Below are 20,522 nucleotides of genomic sequence, written 5' to 3' on the forward strand. Positions count from 1 at the left end.
TATTATAATATACGTTAGTATACGTTTTTCCAGTGTCGAGAAACCTCTTATTTCCTGCGTGCCGACGGCAAACTTGGAGGCAAGGCCTATGGACGATTTCATACGTAAGTCACTATCGATTAACTATTTGTATAAGCGAATGAATTGCTACGGGATAGCTAAAATGGAGAGAACCCCCTTTTTTATTAACGATTCATTTCATTTTGAAGTCATATAATTTTATAATAGCCAATCACTTAAAAAGCACGTTTGGTTGTAGTTACACTTGAATAAATATTCTATGTACTTGATTCCATTTGTCACAAAAGAAATAAAGCTTAACTAAACATCGATACATTTTAATGGCTGATTTGTTAACAGTACCTCTACAACTTGGTTATTCGTAACTATATCCCTTAATTTAATTTAGGTAATTCAGAACAGAAACAACTTTAAAATCAAAGTTTTAGTTAATTGCAATAATATAACAAATAATACACAGATGAGGAATATTTTAATTTAAATGATTTTCCGCGTATAATTTATTTTAAAATCCATTTCATAAAATAATGTTTATTAATATGTTTGAATCGCAACATTCCAGCGAAGTAAATACGACATATACATAAATTACTCACTACAGAATACACCAGCAAAAATAAGCTAATGCAATTAAAAAAAAAAACAATACACATGACCAATAATTGGCAACGTTTCATATATTTAAGAGTGCAAATCCTTATTGCTCAAGTTAAAAGAAAGCGAAGGTTATATGTAGAACAAGTGCCTTTTTTTTACAATATTCTTTTTTTATATATATATTTTAATACAAAGGGCATGTGTGAAGTGTAAAAATATGGGTATACAAAAATTGCTCACTTTTTCCATATATTCGCCGAAATGAGACCCATTTATGGAACATTGTTATGCACATTATGACCCATTTTTCGATCTTCGTAAGCATTTACGTTGTGTAGTTTATGGGCATGTTTTATTTTGACGAAGCATTTGGTGGATGAACGCTTTGTTATACAAAAACTGCGCTGTGGATCTGAATGTATGTATTAATATCAATTCCTCGTAAGTCCCGGTGTACTTGTATAAGTACAAATTATATTCGGCTTTTGAATTGTAATACAAATAAATAAAGTTCCAAATTCAAAATCGATAAAATTGGCCTGGGTCTTACGAGGAGCTTTTTGAAATTATTATGTTCGTCAGAAACGATATATGCGTTCATGTTGCAGGTATAACCGTCTGTTCCGGACGGTTAAGAAAAATTCTCCGCCGTATGGCGAAAGCAAAACAAAAATCACGAATATTAGGCCCTACTATCTACATACCCTAAACCAGGGGTTCCCAAACCCCTGCCCTAAACGATTTCCAGCCGATGTTAGAATTAAATCAATTAAAGTACATATGTAACGCAGAGGTTTATAATGGATAGACCGTTTTATTCTGTTAATCAATTCATGTGAATGGTGAATTTAATGATCCACTACAGTACATTATATGTATTATTAAAAAAAAACATTGTTTTGTAATTAGGTTTTTGTTAAGACATTACTTTCGAATAGGTGTAATATTATTATAGATTGTTAATATTCTTGTAATTTGACAATCCACTGCAGGAGCCAATACCTATAATATTAGATACTTAATTTGAAATTGTATTGGTATTCATTATTGTTAGATTTATTCTGTAATAGGTTATATTCTGACATGCAATTTATACTGTAATCTGTATTATGAAATAAATTAGTCCTCGAACGCCTGGTCTCGTATCCGTCACAATTTGGACTTTAATTAACAGATCAAAAGTTATTAATTCATTGTCAAAATTTGACATCGGCGTTCAGGAGCTAATCTAATCTATTTTTGAGCAACTTTTGTACACTTATATTTTTACACTTGATTGTATTCAACATAACACATGATGTGATGTTCATCACACATTGTAAAACGCAAAGAAACTTGTCGTTGACCATACTTATCAAAAAGTTATTAATATGACGCGGTTTTCATTAACCCTTTAATCGTCAAGATAAAAAAAATACACAAGCCTCATCGTCTCCGACTTTAAAGGGTTAACTATACAAAAAGAAAATATTACTGGCCGTATGGCGCCACCTTCGGCTTCGAGTAGTTTTCCAAAAGTAAGTAATTAAATAGCAAAAAAATATCGTTGCGTTCTACATGCGTTAATCTCGAAAGGGTTTTCGATTTAAGGCAAATTAAAATATGAAATGTCAGTCAGCAAATGAAAGGTTGTCAGTTTGGGTTACATTCAAGTGGGGAACAATATGTGTTGTTTTCTATCCGATAACTTCTGTCTATATTTTATTCATTTATACCGAGCTCATTAACACGTATTTAATTGAATGCGTGACAATCTGAAATATAGTTCTATAAACCAATGAAAAACCTTAACTTTTTAATAATGTCTTATGGCTAACCAATTTCAAGAACCCTTCTTATATGTATACATATATACCTATTTGAATTAACGAAATACTTACCGTAAATGTATGAATTAAAATAATAGGCTAGTTTCCTATACTTAAAATAAAATATTTTTTCTACTCCCGTACTGTTATTCGTGAGTTACAAGGTCGTGCATAGAACTTTAAAACCCTACATAAAGCATGTCAGGACAAGTCTATCTAGTCTATACCCAGAAAACATTTTGTAGCAGTAGCACGTTATAGCTGTTAAAGTTCTGTAATACATTGCTACGAACTTAACAAACCAATCACTTCATCGTAGAAAATTAAAATATTGTATGAAATACATTGTTGCCAACCTTAGAATGTCAGATAAAGCCTGGCATTCGCAGAGTCGAGTCTTGTTCGTTTTCTGCTGCGTTCATTGGCGACGCGTCGAGTCGCATTCAAATGTATGAGAACTCGATTCGACGCGGCTCGATTCGTCTTAGTGGCCAGGCTTCAGAGAACCATACCATAGACAGTTTTATTTTCATGTTTGCACTCAAACTGCATATTTAAAATGGTAAGTGGTCCACTAGATAACTAAGATGACTGAAAGTAGGTATTTGTTGAATTTATAATTTTCTTTCAAAGTAATTGCTTGGTCGGAGAAAAAGTATTGTATGCAACGGTGTTTAACTGAGTCAAAAAATGCTCGTGGCGTCTTTACTAACAATTTTCGGCTTCGCCTCAAATTGTTACCCACGCCACTCACCTTTTTTGACCTCTTTTAACCACCAGTTGCATAAATACTATTATGCAGTGCACGATATAAAGCACCACATAATTAGAAGAAAAATACGGACAGTAGTTATGTTAAAACATAATTTATATTTAATAAGTCAAAGAGAAAGATATAAAGTAAATTAATTGACCGTGACGTCACTCCTCAGTATTTCATAATAATTCCATATTAGCATATCGTTTTGACAGTTCTTAAAAAGAAGCTGATTTGAATAGTAGGAAACTAGCTTATTATATGATTAATATAACAAATAATTAACTTTTTTTTATTTTGCTTATGCGATATATCATAACTGGTGTTTTGGCAATATGTATTATCTGATGAAGTTATCGGAAATGAAAATAGTCATATTCTCGAATTAGTTAACTTACATCATTTGCCAGACAAACGTTTCAAATAAAACTTTTACTTTTCGTTAACTTAATTCGTTAATTAAGTAATGAGTTGAGCAAATGAATGTTACTTAATTACAACGACTAGGATTTTATCAACGCATAATTACCTTTCCTACAGGTAGTTTATTAGCCTGGGTAATTCTTTGACAATGAGGGACCTTTACACTATTGTATTTTATAAAATGTACCTACTTGAGGTACGGTCGGAATGGAAAAGTACTTTATCACAAGTATAACAAAAGTCATAAACATAACCAGGTACTAAAAACTCTCAAAGAATAACCCAGCTACGATCAGTTACCATTCACTGCCCCCTTTCCCGTTGTTGTAAACATCAACAAGTTTCTGCGAAATTTGATTGTTTTGCTTCTCGTGTCGTCGAATGATGCTTAGTAATGTTTATTAGCGTATTATAGGTACTGTCAAAAGGGTATGTGGAGACTTGCCGAGCGACGACTGTTGCGCTAAGCGACTTGTTATATGTTATTGATTTTGTCTGCAGCCACTGCAGCGCCGCGCGACATCGAGCACAAGACAAAAAAATGCAAAAATTGCGACACAATGGAATTCAGGTTTGCTATTTTGCATCACTTACGATTATTTTATTTACTACTGTTTATGTGTACATGCAAAAAAAGCTCTGCCATTTACATTGTTTATAAGCAAAAAAATTGGACTGTTCAAAATGTGTAATAACTTTCACTTTTTACAGTTCAGCAACATACAGATACGGTAAAGCCTTTATGTAATTAGGTCTTTAATACTCGTATAATATACGTATATCGTATGTATATATCACTTAATACTTCGCTAATGGGATGGATGAAAATTTTGAACTAGGACGTTTGGTTTTTTAGCAAAAAAATTAATTATCCTCATATTTAAAATGTTCTAGCTGACGCTGTGGGTACATTCACGATTAAATATGTTAAATAGTTTATCAAAAAGGAGTTTAGTACATATTTTAGTAAATATTTAGAACAATTTAAGTCATACCACAATTTTGAACTTGAAAACGAATACTTTTCGTATTGAAAAAAAAAAATACAGGGTGGCAAATAGTAAAATAAATATTTATCACTTGTCTTCTATTATTATACCTATATTTTAATTTCTAAAACTTATTTTTTCATCCATCGCCTTTGACTGGTTTCTTGAAACAAATGGAATGTACTGGTGGTGGAATTATGCCTGATACCTACAGATCAAGCCTGAAATTAAAACGACAGTGAATAACTGTTTCTCCATAAAAACAGTCCTCGTTTTCTGTACAGTGTGTCACCACCATGCGGACATTTATTTAAACTGATAATAATATGATTAATTAGCAATCGTTTCCGTATATTAGCAAATTATAGTTAAATAGTAAATTATAGTTAATTAAATTAATTGCAACAACTACCGGGGAATAAAGCTTATGTCACATAGTATGAAGATATGGAAAATAGTGGTAGCGAGACGAATAAGAGAAGAGAGTGAGGTAACACAGAACCAATTTGGGTTTATGTCGGGCCGGGGAACCACGGACGCCATATTTGCACTTCGCCAACTATGCGAGAAATACAGAAAAGCCAAAAAGAACTTGCACATGGTGTTCGTGGATCTGGAAAAGGCATACGATAGAGTTCCGCGTAAGGTTCTGTTCTGTGGTGGTGTATGAGAGAGAAGGGAGTGCCAGAGAAGTATGTGCGGCTTGTGCAGGCGATGTATGATAGAGCTAGTACTCACGTCAGGTCTGAAGCTGGAGTCACCGACAAGTTCAATGTGGCGGTAGGTCTACACCAGGGGTCGGCTTTAAGTCCGTATTTGTTCCTCCTGGTTATGGATGCTCTGACATCGGACATACAGGAGGAAGCACCCTGGTGTATGCTGTTTGCCGATGATATTGTTCTTGTTGGGGAAAATGCACTTGAGGTCCAGAGCAGACTGGGAAAATGGCAAGAAAGACTGGAAAGTGTGGTACTGAAAATCAGCAGAACCAAAACTGAACAGATGTTCTGCGATTTCGGTGGTCTATCCAGTTTTTCCCCTATTGCCTTAGATGGTGTATACCTACCAGTCTGCTCCGACTTCCGGTACCTTGGGTCATTATTCCAAAATGACGGAGGCATCGACCGTGACGTGAAAAATAGAATAAATGCGGGATGGATGAAATGGCGACAGGTCTCAGGGACAACATGCGATCGACGGATGCCCCTTAAACTTAAGGGAAAAATCTATAAGACGATCGTAAGGCCTGTTGTATTGTATGGATCTGAATGCTGGGCAACAAAGGTGGAGGATGAAAGGAGAGTGCACGTAGCGGAAATGAGAATGTTGAGATGGATGTGTGGAGTGACCAGAATGGATCGGATCAGGAATGAGTATATTAGGGGAAGTTTGAAAGTTGCGCCTATAACGGAAAAGATGAGGAGTGGCAGGTTGGCGTGGTACGGTCATGTAATGAGGAGGGATGAGTGTCATATAGGCAAAAGAATGTTGGAGATGAATGATGGATGGAGAGGGAGGGGTAAACCCAAACAACGATGGATGGATTGTGTGAAAGAGGACATGAGAAAGAAAGATGTGAGTGTTGAGATGACGAAAGATAGGGGAGAATGGAAGAAGAAGACATGTTGTACCGACCCCACATAACGTGGGATAAGGGTAGGAGGAAGAAGAGTTAATTAAATTAAATTCATAATTAATTTTCCAAAATTCGCACTTTCAATGTATTGCGTGCACTTCATACAGTAAGCAACACAACTGTGAATACAGAATTGAAAAAAGGGCCAAAATTATGTATACAGAACTTTATTGCCTGTACATTAAGGTTTGTATACATATTTTTGGCACTTTGTCTGTATTCACAGCTGTGTTGTTGACTGCACCTGCCATTACTCACATCACATCGCTAAATAGGCTACTTGCCTTCTAGTCACATCAGGTTGTTTTTAAGAGCTGTCAAAACGAATTTGAACGATTTGCTAATATGGAATTAATATGAAATTGTGCCGAGTGACTTCACGTCACGGTCAAATGATTTACAGATGTAGTGCGAAAAGGGTTTCCTTCGTATTTTTCCGGAAACATTCGTATTTGTCGTGCTAGTTCAGTCAATGACACTACATCTTGTACTGAAACTGGCTGAAATAGCATGACACGTTCGTACGTTTCCGTAACAATACGAAGGCAAATCTTTTCGCACTACATCTGTACTTTATATCTTTCTCTCCGACTTATATTTAAAATAGAAATTGGGACTTACATTTAAAAATAACTTACGAGGGGTGATCTAAAAGTAATGATAATGGATGTGTTCCTGTATCTCAGTGTTTTTCAAAGTGTGGGTCGCGACCCCCAGGGGGGTCGCGGCATTTATCCAGGGGGGTCGCGAAGTTCAGCTTTAAGATAAACTTATGACAGACTGGTTAATTTTTTTTTTAACTTAAAAAAGTCAAATTATTGAAAATTAAAAGGTTAACCTTAAAACAACTCATTTTATGATAAATAAATAAATTGTGTTTATTTGTTGAAAACGTCAGCTCGCATAAATAATTAAATATGAAGTAGCAAATAGGATCAAAATTTTAAGGGCTTCTTTTACTAAATTTAGCTTCAGCTTTAGCTCTAGCTGTAGCAATTATTTTACTATCTATCGATCTAACAGATCAAACACACATTTCTTTTCATCATAGCATTCATCTCACTCGTTTCATAGGCAATTATTTACAGATATTTTAGGTATATAATTTCATCTCTTTACAATATTTCTTATTCAATCAATTATGTGTTATCGTGATCTGATCCGGTTCCGGCAGAATATCAGTGCTGTTGCCTCAGGGCGTAGCGTAATGAAATTTCACTTTAATGAGTACTGTAACTCATTAAAGTGAAATTTCATAATTCCAGTTTTGACTATACATTTGTATTCATTTGTTTTTCTGTGATATGGAAACAATTGACACAAGGTGGGGGATGAAAAATTTGAGCATGTTTGCATGAATATTTGACGTGTCGTTATTTTAAATTAAAGCTAAACCCAGCTTTCAGCATCCTTGTTAGTGACAGAAAAAAAAGTTCGTATAGATTAGATACATTTTCAAAGGATATGGTATCATACAAAATTCTAGGTGTTGTTTTGGATCATGTTCGCGATATTAACAGACTATCGCGAAAATTGAGGATAATTGGAAACAAAAATACGTTGGTATGAAGAAGAACATACAATCATTTTCATATAAAAAATGATTAGTTAAAATTTAAAAAAATAATTGTCAGTTGACAGGGCCGAACCCTCAAATTGCCGAGGGTGCTGCTCAAGTTGGTGTATTTAAAGCTACAAGTGACATACCTCATATTGATGACAATATTAAGGACCATTAATATTTTATACCCGACCTTTAAATAAAATTGTAATACAATCGCTACTCTGAAGTATTCTGAAGTGAAGTGCTTACTGACATGGTATTTAGACTAGACTTAGGATTTTATTTTTTAAACGGGAAAAAAAAATCAATGAAAAAATTAAAATATGTAAATAAATCACGAAAGAGTTACTTTTAATTATAGAAATGTAAGGATACTCATATTCTTATGTTTTAATTCTCATACTATTATTACTTTTGGATCACCCCTCGTATATCCATGTTTTTCGTAGGTATAATTGTCGGATGCTTTTTTTCGTGCATGGAATAATAGTACATTGTGCAACAAGGGGAGGAAGTTGAATATTACTAACGAGAGTAAGTTAAATCGCGACGGCTTGCCGGAGCGATTTAAAGACTCGAGTTAGTAATATTCATACTCCCCGAGTTACACACAATGTTTTTCATCACATTTGAGAGAAAAATACAGAGGAAACAGTCATAAGGCAAAACCTTCAACCGGCGGCGTTGCGACCAGTAGTGTATCTTGATCTACATCAGTTTATTCATATTAAATCCATTGTTTTTGATAACAAACACTTTTTGAACGAAAACAAACACGAAAATACTGCATATACATTAAATGCAACGTTCAAAAAAGCATATAAATCATAAAATTTAACTAAAATTGTAGGTCATTTTCCATTTCTTTAAATATTTTGGTCTGTTGTAGTCTCCGTTGCTAGGCAACTGTGGGTGCCTCGCGTACGCCCGCGGTCAAGCGCGAGTAGAGAGCATATTGTCAGATTGTAAATTATAACAATTTATCTAAGTTAAATTTTACGAAACAAATGCAAAACACACTGAAATAATTGTAAAACATAAATAAAATGCATATACGGTATAATATATTTTATAGCTTAATAGTAAAATTTTGGTTGTGCAATAAAAATCCTTGGCAGATTGAAACATCCTTTGCCTGAAGTATTGTACGGATTGTATTAATTTTTAAAACTAAATCCATTATTCCCTTGGGAATAAAATAGTACATTATGCTTCAGTACACGTAGACGCAATGATACCTTTAAACAGCAAATGTGATGAAAAATATTTTATTTTAACTACAGGCAAGTTGCTTGATACTTATGAGCTATCGTTTACCCTTATGACAAGTTTAGTGCTTTCTTGTACATGTACATTGCTGGCAATAATAATTTGTTAGGAAGTTAAGAAAAAGTCTATTCTTTTATTAGTTCATTAATTATGTTAGATTACGCTCCTTTTAAAAAAGCCCTCTTGCTGGTAACACACCGTATATATTGACATTATGGAAGATTTTTACCACAGTATAAGACCAGTAATTTAAGTAGGTATGCTCCCATTTTTTTTTTGCTTGTTAGAGAAGATATGAGTGAAAAACATAATCCATATAAATGTTTATTTGCTCTTATATAAAAAAAAAACGTAATAATTAGGCATGGTGCGGACAATCTGAAATTTACCTAAACTCTTATAATATCTTTTCTTTCATTTGGCTTCAGAAATCAGCTTTATGATAATTATGATTAATCTTTTATAATACTATATTTTTTATAATCCAAGTTTAATGACAAATGAGGACTGCGTTTATATGGATAAGCAGTCGTCCACATCTCTGTCTGCTACCTATACATATACACAAAACTATCTATACATATATACAAAGTGTAAATGACTGTATGTGTTCTAAATAAATAAAATAAAATAAATAAATAAAATAAAATGTATTTTTTCGAAACATGCAGGAAATACTAAAAAAAATATAGAATTAAACGAGGTGTTTTAAACGGTTACGCACTAGATTAAAATTGGGGTGTCATTTTTTCACGTCTTCACGTTTTTTTTGCACATATTCAGGGTTGATTGTTGGATTGATAACGTGTTTTTATAGGGGAAGCATTTTTAGGCTCAATATTTACAAGCATGATATAGTTTTCAGTGACTGACTGAGACTAACTTATATTCCAAACATACTTATTATTCCAAATTAAATCCGTAGCTTATTGTCCCGGATTTGTAAGTTCACATTTTTGACACATTTGTTTTGAAGTATGTTGCGAATGTGGCTAAGACGTATCGTTTGCCAAATCTAACGATTAATTTCGAATTGGTTGAATCGATTAGGCCCTATGTTACAAGGAGCCGCTTTAACAAATATACTATTTCTATCAACTTACTGAAATGTCATTTGAATCGAAATGACAGACTCTGCCACAGCACTAGTTTAAAAATAAAAATGAATGATAAATGACATAATAAGTAAATCCTGCCTGATAAATTAATATCGTAAAATACTCACTAATATGAAGATCCGCAATAATTTAACATGTGTTAGATTATGTTTAAAGTAAGCGAAATATTGTTTTTAAGTACCTACTTGATTTTTGAAATATTATTATAGGATTTTATTTAAAATTTCATTAAGTTGCGCGAGTTTACGTTTTTTGTACGCTTTCATGTGTCAAAAAGAGGTTCTTACAGCTCTGGAACAACAAGTAGTAAAGTTAATAGAAATAATGATTCCATGAATTAGTGACAGAAAGGCAGACTCGCAACATAAGGGGTTTTTTGCCTTTTGGGTACAGAACCCTCTTTCGCACATTTTATGTACTCACACATACAATGTCCCATGAGCCGTAGCAAGTGCCGGGATAACGCGAGGAGGATGATGATGACACATACATGTATACTTTCTTAAACACGCGCCTGTATTCCCAAAGGGGGTAAACAGACTATAGAAAACTGGACTTATACTACCTTTAAAAGGTAATCACGGTCTATGGCCCGGTCAATATAAGACTAATGAAAATAACCGTTAATCATTCAAAACTCTTATAGAAAACTGTTCAAGTTTCAGTGCTACTCTTATCAATCAAGGGGTTCAAAAAATAATAATGGGACAGGTATGTATGTTCATACAATATTTTATAATAGTATATTAAATTTTATAACAATGACATCACAATTAATTAATATATTTATATATACTTAAATTTCTCATGTCAAGTCTTAGGTTAGGATATAATACCTACATGTAGGTAATCAATAATCATAAAAATAAAACAAGAACGCAATAAAACCATATATCTTACTTTAGAAGCCCAAATTACGGTAAAACCTAGTATTTGTAAACCTTCCTCCTTTTACAGAGACATATGTATATACAATAAAAATATACAATTTTATAACAAAAGTAATAAAAAAAGTTTTTTTACTTATAATTTATATTTATTTTTATCAAGCTGTAATTGCAGCAAAGTCGTTACTTTGAAATAAAACAGAGGCCGTACCATTTGACACAAAGGTAAAAAAATACAATGTAGTGATGGCTTTGAAGCAACGATATTAAACTAAGGATTATATTCATATATAAAATTAACTCGCCATTTCGGAGTAAACAATAAATACTGAAAGTATATGGGTAACACTTGAGATTTGAGATGCCATAAATTATAGCGAAAATATTAAAGTATTTTAAATACTACATTAGCCACTTAAAAAAATAATATATTTTTCCTACTCGTCGACTTTAATCTGTCAATCAGACTAAACTATAAGTGCTGACTTTTCAGTGTTAGATAGTCTTTGACACTAAGTCAACTATAATATTTCATTGAAAAACATAGTGTCATTAAATGAAAAACGTCTTTTTTGGGTACAATGGTTTAAAGTTTTGAAATTTTTGAATTGTCAAAAATTGCCATTTTTACAACAAACTCGTAATTTTTTGGCAGATCTTGTTATTTTTGTGACTAAACCTGATAGATATAATAGTAAATTGTATTTTTTTTATTTTGTTTCTAAGATAATTAAGCTTAAACAAAATGGTAGTGACACTTTTCCATTTATTTTTGTTTAGGGACACATGACAACTTTATATCTTCGTTTTACTTTGTGGAAAAATGACACTATAGCCATTTTTTTAATGAAATTTACCTTTTATTTCATAGAATAATTAGCAATCAAACCACCTTTTATGTATATACATTAAAATTTATTGAATTAAATGACATTCGGTCTCAAACCCTGTATCTATTTAGCATTACTGCCCTTAAAAACTAGTGTAAACACTCCTGGCTTGCCCTCTTAAACAATAAAATATAACTAAAAAAATATTAGAAACAAAAATCACTTTCAGTCTTGACATTTGCGTTAGTAATACAACATTTATTATTTTAATATCCATAAAATTCATGACATTTTATACAAAAAATTAAAATTGTCAGGAAAAAGTAACCAAAGTGCATTCAGGTTAAAATTAAAAAAAAATCAAACGCAACAAAATCAACAAATATCGAAAAAAATGACTTAAAATTAACCTTAAAACCCAGTGTTCCTCCTTCTGGCCCTTCCTGTAGCTTCCATGCGATCAGTTATGGACCTGGTCAGTGTTACGATCAGTTTTTGAGGAATATTTTCCCATTCCTCAATAACTACGGCTTCCAACTCGTTGAGGGTGGCTGGAGCAGGATCCCGTGACCAAACAAGCCGTTTTAACTCATCCTAGAGATGTTCGATGGGGTTCAGGTCGGGGCTCGTTGCTGCCACTCCATTACGGTGCATTCCGAACTCATGCATCAGGGAGTCCCGCACTATCAAGGCAGTATGGCAACGGGCGTAGACGTGCATGAATTGGAAATCAGGTCCAAAACACTCAGTGTACGAGACCATACGTTCTTCTAAGATCTCCATAATGTAACTGCCTGCAGTTAAAGGATCCGTTTTGCCGTCGATGGAAATGCCGCCCAAGAACATGCACGAGCCGCTCCCGTAACTGACTGTTTCTTCGGTGAAGACTGGTGTAAACTGCTCTCCTTGACTCCTGTACACCCTTTTGCGTCTATAGTTGGTGTAAATGATCTCCTTCGTCTAGTTGGGGAACAAAACTTTCCTCTATTGCTGCAACGTCCAATCCTTAAGCCTTATAGCAATTCGATTGGGGTATTGGCTCTGGCTTCAATTGGTAGCCTCTGTCAGCTCTTCGGGGTAACATTTTCTTCTCCCTCAATCTTCTTCTGATCATGGAGACACTCACTACAGTTCTTCGAGCTGTTCTAAGCAGTATCTGCAGCTCAGGAGCGATAAGAAAGCGGTTCCGCAAAGAGGCCGATACAATGTACCGGTCGTCTCTAGCGGTGGTGCAGCGTCTTCTCTCAGATCCTGGCCTCCTGATGTAGCTACTGGTCTCCAGAAACCGCAACGACGTGGTATACCCTAACTTATGCGAAGTTTAGTCGGCCGCTTGAAATGTGCATGCTCGTGGCGATGTAGCAAATAGGTGATCTGTAGATGCTGGTGTGTTTATACTATTGATGATTGCTTTGAATTTTTGAGCCTTGAATATCATTGAGCCATTTTTTACTGTAACAAACAAATATACTTATTTATGGCTAATAATTTAGTTATATTAATGCACAAGAAATTTATCCACTAGCAATCATAGTTTTTATATTGTATCTTAAATTAGTAATTGTGTCTTGTAGATCACAAAAATAGCAATTACTTCGCAAAAAATAATTATACAAAAAATAACCTTAATTTTTATTAGCGCTGTTTATAGGTATTTTACAAAAAAATAGAGTAAAATGTCTTTTTCATAGAATTTCATCAAAATTGTGTAGGTTTATGTGCTAAACTTAAATGGAACAATGGTATTAAACGTAATAATTATGTCTAGAAGGTCAATCATTAACTGTTTTGTAATTTTAATTACCGCAAAGCATGACATAAAACTTAAAGTGACAATAATCAGTCAACGCGCTTAAAGCTACCATTACCAGTTAAAGTGGCTTTAAACTCATAACAGCGGTATTCCATTTCTTTGCAAGCGTAATTATGGTAATTCATACAATCAAAAATAACACTAAACAGATAATGACGATTCATTAATGCAAATTCTTTTTAGCGAGTTAAGACCATAACGTCATCTTAAGTAAAAGTACAGTACAACTTTATTTTTAACCTGCATTAAGCCTAATAGTTTAAAGCCAAACCGTCATTACGTGCACAGTGTCACTATACCTATCTCAAAACGTTTAGAATTGTTAAAGTACTAGTGTCATTATAGCAAAAATGACACTGTTACTTTAAAATGAAACTCAATATTGAATAGTTAATACAAGTTCAAAGTGACACTTTAAGGCTGCTTTCAAAAAAAACGTCAAAATAATGTAAAATTGATAGTTTTCAAGTTCCAGTTAGAGCATCTTATTATCTTGATTTTTATAAGACTGGATTTTTGAAAACTAACTTAGAAAATTAACTCGCCATTTCGGAGTAAACAATAAAAACTGAAAGTATATGGGTAACACTTGAGATTTGAGATGCCATAAATTATAGCGAAAATATTAAAGTATTTTAAATACTACATTAGCCACTTAAAAAAATAATATATTTTTCCTACTCGTCGACTTTAATCTGTCAATCAGACTAAACTATAAATGCTGACTTTTCAGTGTTAGATAGTCTTTGACACTAAGTCAACTATAATATTTCATTACAGTTCACTTTTAGTTAACTGTAATAATTTCAAAATAGAACTTCATACCAGTTCTATACGAATTTGCGATACCTGGCAAATTTGTCTGCATCTGAAACACATTTTTTTTTTCTATCGCGTTATCGACTAATCACAGTCGGTTATTACAAACAATTGGTTGCCAAGTAATTCGATGTTGATGCAACGGTGAACGACGCCATTAACATTAATTTTAACTTGAATTATGATATTTTTCGTCCATTGATGATGAAGATGATGACTCGTAGAAAAAGTATTGTATACAATAGTGATATAATTAAGGTTTTCACTCTCGTACCATACTATTAGGCCACTCAGCAAGCTTCGTGGTCTTAACTATGTAACCGTGGACTGAAAAGCTTTGTATTATATCACGATTGTATAAAATACTATTTTACCTTTGTCTCTGTTCTCTTTGTTCTGCATCTGTTTTATTTCAAAATAGATAACTTGTATAGCTTTATATATTTGTTTATAACTAGCTTTTATCCGCGGCTTTGCTCGCGTTAAATTAAAAAAATGCGGAGTGCTCCATAGAAAATTTTGCTCCCCATTTTAGGGAAGTGGGGGGTTAGGTAGAGACAAAAAGTAGCCTATGTCACTCTCCATCCCTTCAACTATCTCCACATAAAAAAATCACATCAATACGTCGCTCTGTTATAACGTGAAAAATGGACTAACAAACAGACACACACTTTCCCATTTATAATATTATAGGTATTATAAGTATGGATTATCAGAAACCCTACCTGAACATTTTTGTTATAATTTCAAGTAATACTTACATTTCAGAAACGAATATTTTAATTAAGTTTTTCTTTTATAAACTAATAAAACATATAATTTTGATTGTACCTAAATCAAACGCACATTATACTCGTATTAGTTTTGTTTCGATTTTACTTTTCCTCGATTCGCAACGCGAATGCTGTGTTCACAGCAACGACATGTAACTTACCGTTTTTATTTTTTGTAATTAAAAAGCATAAGTTAGTAATACGAGGGTCATGCCAAAAGAAGTTAGATACTCCATGGTCATTTGATCGATACTGGCCAGAGTGGCCAGTTATACACCATTTTAAAGGTAGGTTTTATGCTTATAAATTTAAAAATGGAACACTTGGAAATTCTTAGGATTCTTTTTTTAATTATTTTTTTTCTAAATAATTTTGGCGGGAATTTTCTGCAACAATGGAGCTTACTCGACGTGATTTTCGTGTTATGATATATTATGACTTTAAAAAAGGTTTAAAACCTCATGAGTGTTTTGAACTTTAGTTTCGACTTTTGGAGAGTTTGCGTGTTCACGTGCAACTGTTTTTAATTGGTTTTCTAAATTTAAAAGAGGATGGGAGAGCTTTGAAGATGAGGCGAAGACCAGATGGCCGCCAACCGCAGTCAGTGAAGAAAATGTACAGGCTGTGGAAAAAAATATTCGTGCGAACCGACGAATTACATATGTAGAGCTCGAGCGTGAACTGGGCATTGGATCAGCAGCATTGCAAACTATAATTCATAGTAATCTGTCTCTTCATAAGCGTTGTTCAAGATGGGTGCCGCACAAGCTAACCGATTTACAGAAAGGCCGTCGCGTGGATTGGTGCAAATTTATGATAGATAAATTCCACGCAGGCGAGAAAAAAAACGTATATGATATACTTACAGGTGACGAAACATGGCTATATAACTACGATCCTGAAACAAAGCGACAGTCCACAGTATGGTGTTTTGAAGATGAGCCGACGCCAACAAAATGTCGCCGAACCCGAAGCACACAAAAACAAATGGTTGCCTCATTTTTCTGCAAGACGGGACATATTGCTGAAATAGTGCTAGAAGATCAAAAGACAGTTAATTCAGAATGGTATGTGACAGTTTGTGCCCCAAGAGTACTGTCAGCTTGGTGTGACAAGCGGCCGAAGTCAGGAACCCGGCACCTGCTCTGGCACCACGACAACGCTGCCCCGCACACTTCCGCTAGAACACTTGACTATTTCAGCTCAAAAAACGTGACTATTCTGCCCCACCCCCATATTCCTCTGACCTAGCCCCCTGTGATTTTTACCTTTTTCCTAAAATTAAAGAAAAATTAAAAGGAAAGCGATTTGAGAACAAAGAAGATGCCCTGGCTGCGTATAATTACGAAATTTCTGAGGTGTCTAAAGAAGAGTGGTCATCGGTATTTTCTAAGTGGTTTAGACGGATGGAAAAGTGTATACGTGTTCACGGTGAATACTTCGAAAAAATAAATAGCTGTAATAAAGAATAAAGTATGTAAATCTTGAGTATCTAATTTCTTTTGGCATGACCCTCGTAGATACCTAATTACGTAGGCAGAACGAAGTAGGCCAGTGATTTCGTACCTACTGGGGCAGTTTGATTGACCGTTGTACGACTTAGCCGATAGAACGGGCGACTTTCTCTTGTGCCGCCGCCATTGTATATGAGCGCTACTCGTGAGATCGTGTGTCTTGTCAGGCCCTGGTCCATACTAGAATGTGTAATAAAGAATCAAAATCCCACAATACAATATGAATATTTGGATCACATACATTTCATCTCACCTATTGATCAAAACTCCGCAGTTCCTGCGTCATGCTTTGAGTATTCGGAATGATCTCGTCTAGGTTCTTGGTATTGAACTAGTGAAAGTGTTAAACCATTAAACACATTCATTACATACAAACATAAAAACCGTTTAGGTACTCATTTATTATTGCTTTACGACAATCGTACCATCTTTTAATTATTATTTTCTGACTTTACAAACTGAGTACAAACAGCCTGCTTTCGAACTACAAACTTTGGCTTATTAATAGCCCATTTGCGAATTGACTGGGCCTGGCGAGATAACAGAACGCTTCTACGTATCCTGCAGACGAAGTTACAAAAAAAGTTATATGCTTGGTCGAATATGGTTTCCGATGTTCTGCAACCGATTAATATGTAGCGTTGCCTCAACTGTATATGCGCATTAGCGATGGGTGATGTACGCAAGAAATGGGGTGCCGTTGTGATTTCTACGGAACCCTTCTTCGTCCCATCACTACCGAGAATGACGTGGCACTTCTGTTACAGATTGCAATTTAATAAGGATAAGGCTGAAAACATGAGACAGTCTACGGTAGAGCTAAAGAATAAAGTGGCGCGTTTGTCGAAGAAGTCGCAGACCTTGTATACTGTGCTGTTGTCGCTTATGAAGCCGGTAAGTTTTGTACAATTATAGTTATTGTAGGCATTTTTTCTTTCGTTTCTAAGTTGCTGCTAAATATGGTAGGTATTGCCCAAGTATCAGAAGAATACACAATTACACACCTCGAATGTGCCTTAATATGTACCCGATAAGGTGTAATATGTGATTTTTATTTAGATTATTTTTCTTTTATTAGGTAAGTACTCGTATTTAATTGAGACCCTTGGTATGTTAGTTACAATTAAATCACGGATATTCCTACATTCATAAACGTTATAATAGTATACCAAAAGGTTAATTAAATAATCACCAACCTACTTAATAATTTACCTAATGTTTATCTATTATGTATTACAGCAAGTCAGTAAAAGACCAGAAGGGCTCAACGGATTGTCTATGTCTTCACTTCTCAGCATCGTTGGAGACTCAGAGAAGGTAATTTTATCATAAGAAATATACTAAAGTCTAAAGTCATAAAACGAGCACTTAGCAATAACTGCCTGATGTTATTCCGTGCTGTCGATTAGGCAAAACTGCTGCCCAAGCGAATTCATTTCATTTAAATTATATGATTACTTGTCATTTCCAGAACGTTCTTTCTAATCTGCTGCTGAAGGACGCCTCGGACCAGAGCTTGGTCTCCGAGACTCGGGACCCGTGCTCATGACTTACACGAGAGACCTGACTCATGATACGCCGTGAGACTTTATACAAACTCAGTGCTGTGCCATTGTACCATCTTGGAAAAAAATAAACCCATGTTCAAAGCGAAACCTAGGGTAAACTATACGAGGCACTCACACCTCACGCACTGCACAACTCGTAGTAGGGCAGCTTAGTAAAGTTTACCGTATTAGGTATATGTTGTACCAAGTGCGATGCAAGTACCAGCCTATGTTTAGTTTAAGTAGTTTATGAACCTATGTGAATATACATTATGATCGTCAATAAAAATAATTTGCCATGCAAAACATAAAATCATATAATGTCAATGATTAAACTATAGTTATTTGTTATACAAGGGGCAAAGTTGTATTTTAACACACGAGAAGTAAAATACATTTGCACCCGAGTGTAATGGCCCCTGTACACACATGGCCAACGGTTCCACCAGCCCCCTTGGCCAAGCGTGTAGAGGGCTACTTGGCCGTAAGTTGGCAGTTGGCGCTTGCGCTTGCCGGCCAACCGATTGGTGTCGGTTTTTTGTCCACACATCAAAGGATCTTGGCGCCAATGGCCAACTGCGTTTACACGTTGGCGCTTCATTCAGTTGGTCGTCAGCCGTCAGAGAGGACGGTAGTGAAATATTTACGAAAATAATAAGTTTATCTATGTCAATAATAGTGTAGATTTTAGGAAATAAAATAACCTTGCAAATGTTTAATGTATTTCCTAAAAAAGATAAATGTTCTTATCATAATATTCAAAAAATTGTTAATATTTCAAATAATTTAATTTTACTACGGGGTTATTATTTTTTAATCAAATTTTTCTGACAACGTCTATGACCTAGAATTTCCTATACTTTTCCATTCCACGTCCATCTTTCATGAAGAGCCAATGCCAAGTGATTGGTTCGCCAATGTGTAAACAGCGGCTCTTATCTTGGCCAAGGGGTTTCACAAAGGGCTGGTGGAACCGTTGGCCATATGTGTACAGCGGCCATAACACAAAACTTTTCCTCTCACTATAGCGAGGAAACTACAACGCAAAAAATGCGTTTATCACTGCTTCCAGTAGTTCCACAGGTGGTAAATCATCGTTATTACTAGATTCACCTAATTGTATCAATTTTAAAGCAGTTAATTTGACTTTATTCAAGGTCAAATTACTTTACCCACTAGTGGATAAAATGCGTTTTTACCCGCTGGTATTAAAGGACAAAACACGTGTTTCCGAGCCAGTGAGAGGAAAAAGATATTATGACAACAAACAATAAAAAAAATAGTACATTACGATACAAGTGCCGAAAAGCAATAGTTCGAAACAAGCGGCGATAAATTAAAACACGACCGAGCAGAGTGTTGACACGAGTTACGAATTTCCTTTTCGCATTATACGACGTTCTTCAGTACCAGTAATCGGAACTATCGGACTAAAACAAAACCTTAGAGCTGAAATAAATTAAAAAAAAGCCAAAATTACTATTTTCAGGTCAGTGTTAAATTTGATTATATACCTAAAACCAAGATTTACTTTACTACAAGGATATTTATATTTTCATGGCTGTAAGTACTTTATAATGTCCACTTAGCAAGTTTTGTTAAAGTGTTACTCCCATAGTTCCGATCACTGTTCAGTATACATATTGCACCCCTTGAAATTTAAAAACTACCGTTTGTCAAACTAGCTAAAAGCTATACATTTTAATGTCAGTCAGTAACTACAATAATTTTAATTACATATATTTAGCTACTGAATATAATGGATTATTCAATAAAAAGTTCCTCAATTGACGTTACAAATGTTAAAATGTATCGTCAGATATGTCAGTTCTTAATTCTGCGGGAAATCGTTCGTAATAAGCAGGGCCTATTTATTACTCGTGGATTCTATGTAGCAGGTATTTTCCATTTTAAATAGAACTGTGAATGGATGCCTGAAATGAGAGCTTTGTCGTATGAAAATATTCAGTTCCAGCGAAGTAAGCATTATAAAGATTACAAAGATCTGTGTACCGCTGACGTCAAGGCATTCAGGAGCTTTGGCGAGCGAATATAAGTTTCTATTGAAGCCAGCGATGAAACGAATTCATATTTTACCACTTCAGGGTAATTTCGAAGTCAGTAAATGTCGCAACCGATTCTGAAATCGAATCATCA

At 34.5% G+C, this 20,522-nt stretch overlaps 1 protein-coding gene across 1 annotated transcript in view; it reads left to right on the forward strand.

Annotated features, from left to right (window-relative positions):
• The window catches only part of LOC125241725, a 33,384-nt gene extending 14,562 nt beyond the window's left edge, over positions 1-18,822 (forward strand). The window contains exons 6-10 of the mRNA XM_048150332.1: positions 34-104; positions 4,108-4,177; positions 17,586-17,712; positions 18,058-18,135; positions 18,290-18,822. Of these exons, the coding sequence (XP_048006289.1) occupies positions 34-104; positions 4,108-4,177; positions 17,586-17,712; positions 18,058-18,135; positions 18,290-18,367 (424 nt within the window). The 3' untranslated portion in view covers positions 18,368-18,822. The remainder of the gene's footprint in view (positions 1-33; positions 105-4,107; positions 4,178-17,585; positions 17,713-18,057; positions 18,136-18,289) is intronic.
• Positions 18,823-20,522: the final 1,700 nt, after the last annotated feature.

The sequence above is a fragment of the Leguminivora glycinivorella genome, chromosome Z, assembly GCF_023078275.1.
Source record: "Leguminivora glycinivorella isolate SPB_JAAS2020 chromosome Z, LegGlyc_1.1, whole genome shotgun sequence".
Lineage (NCBI taxonomy): Eukaryota > Metazoa > Arthropoda > Insecta > Lepidoptera > Tortricidae > Leguminivora > Leguminivora glycinivorella.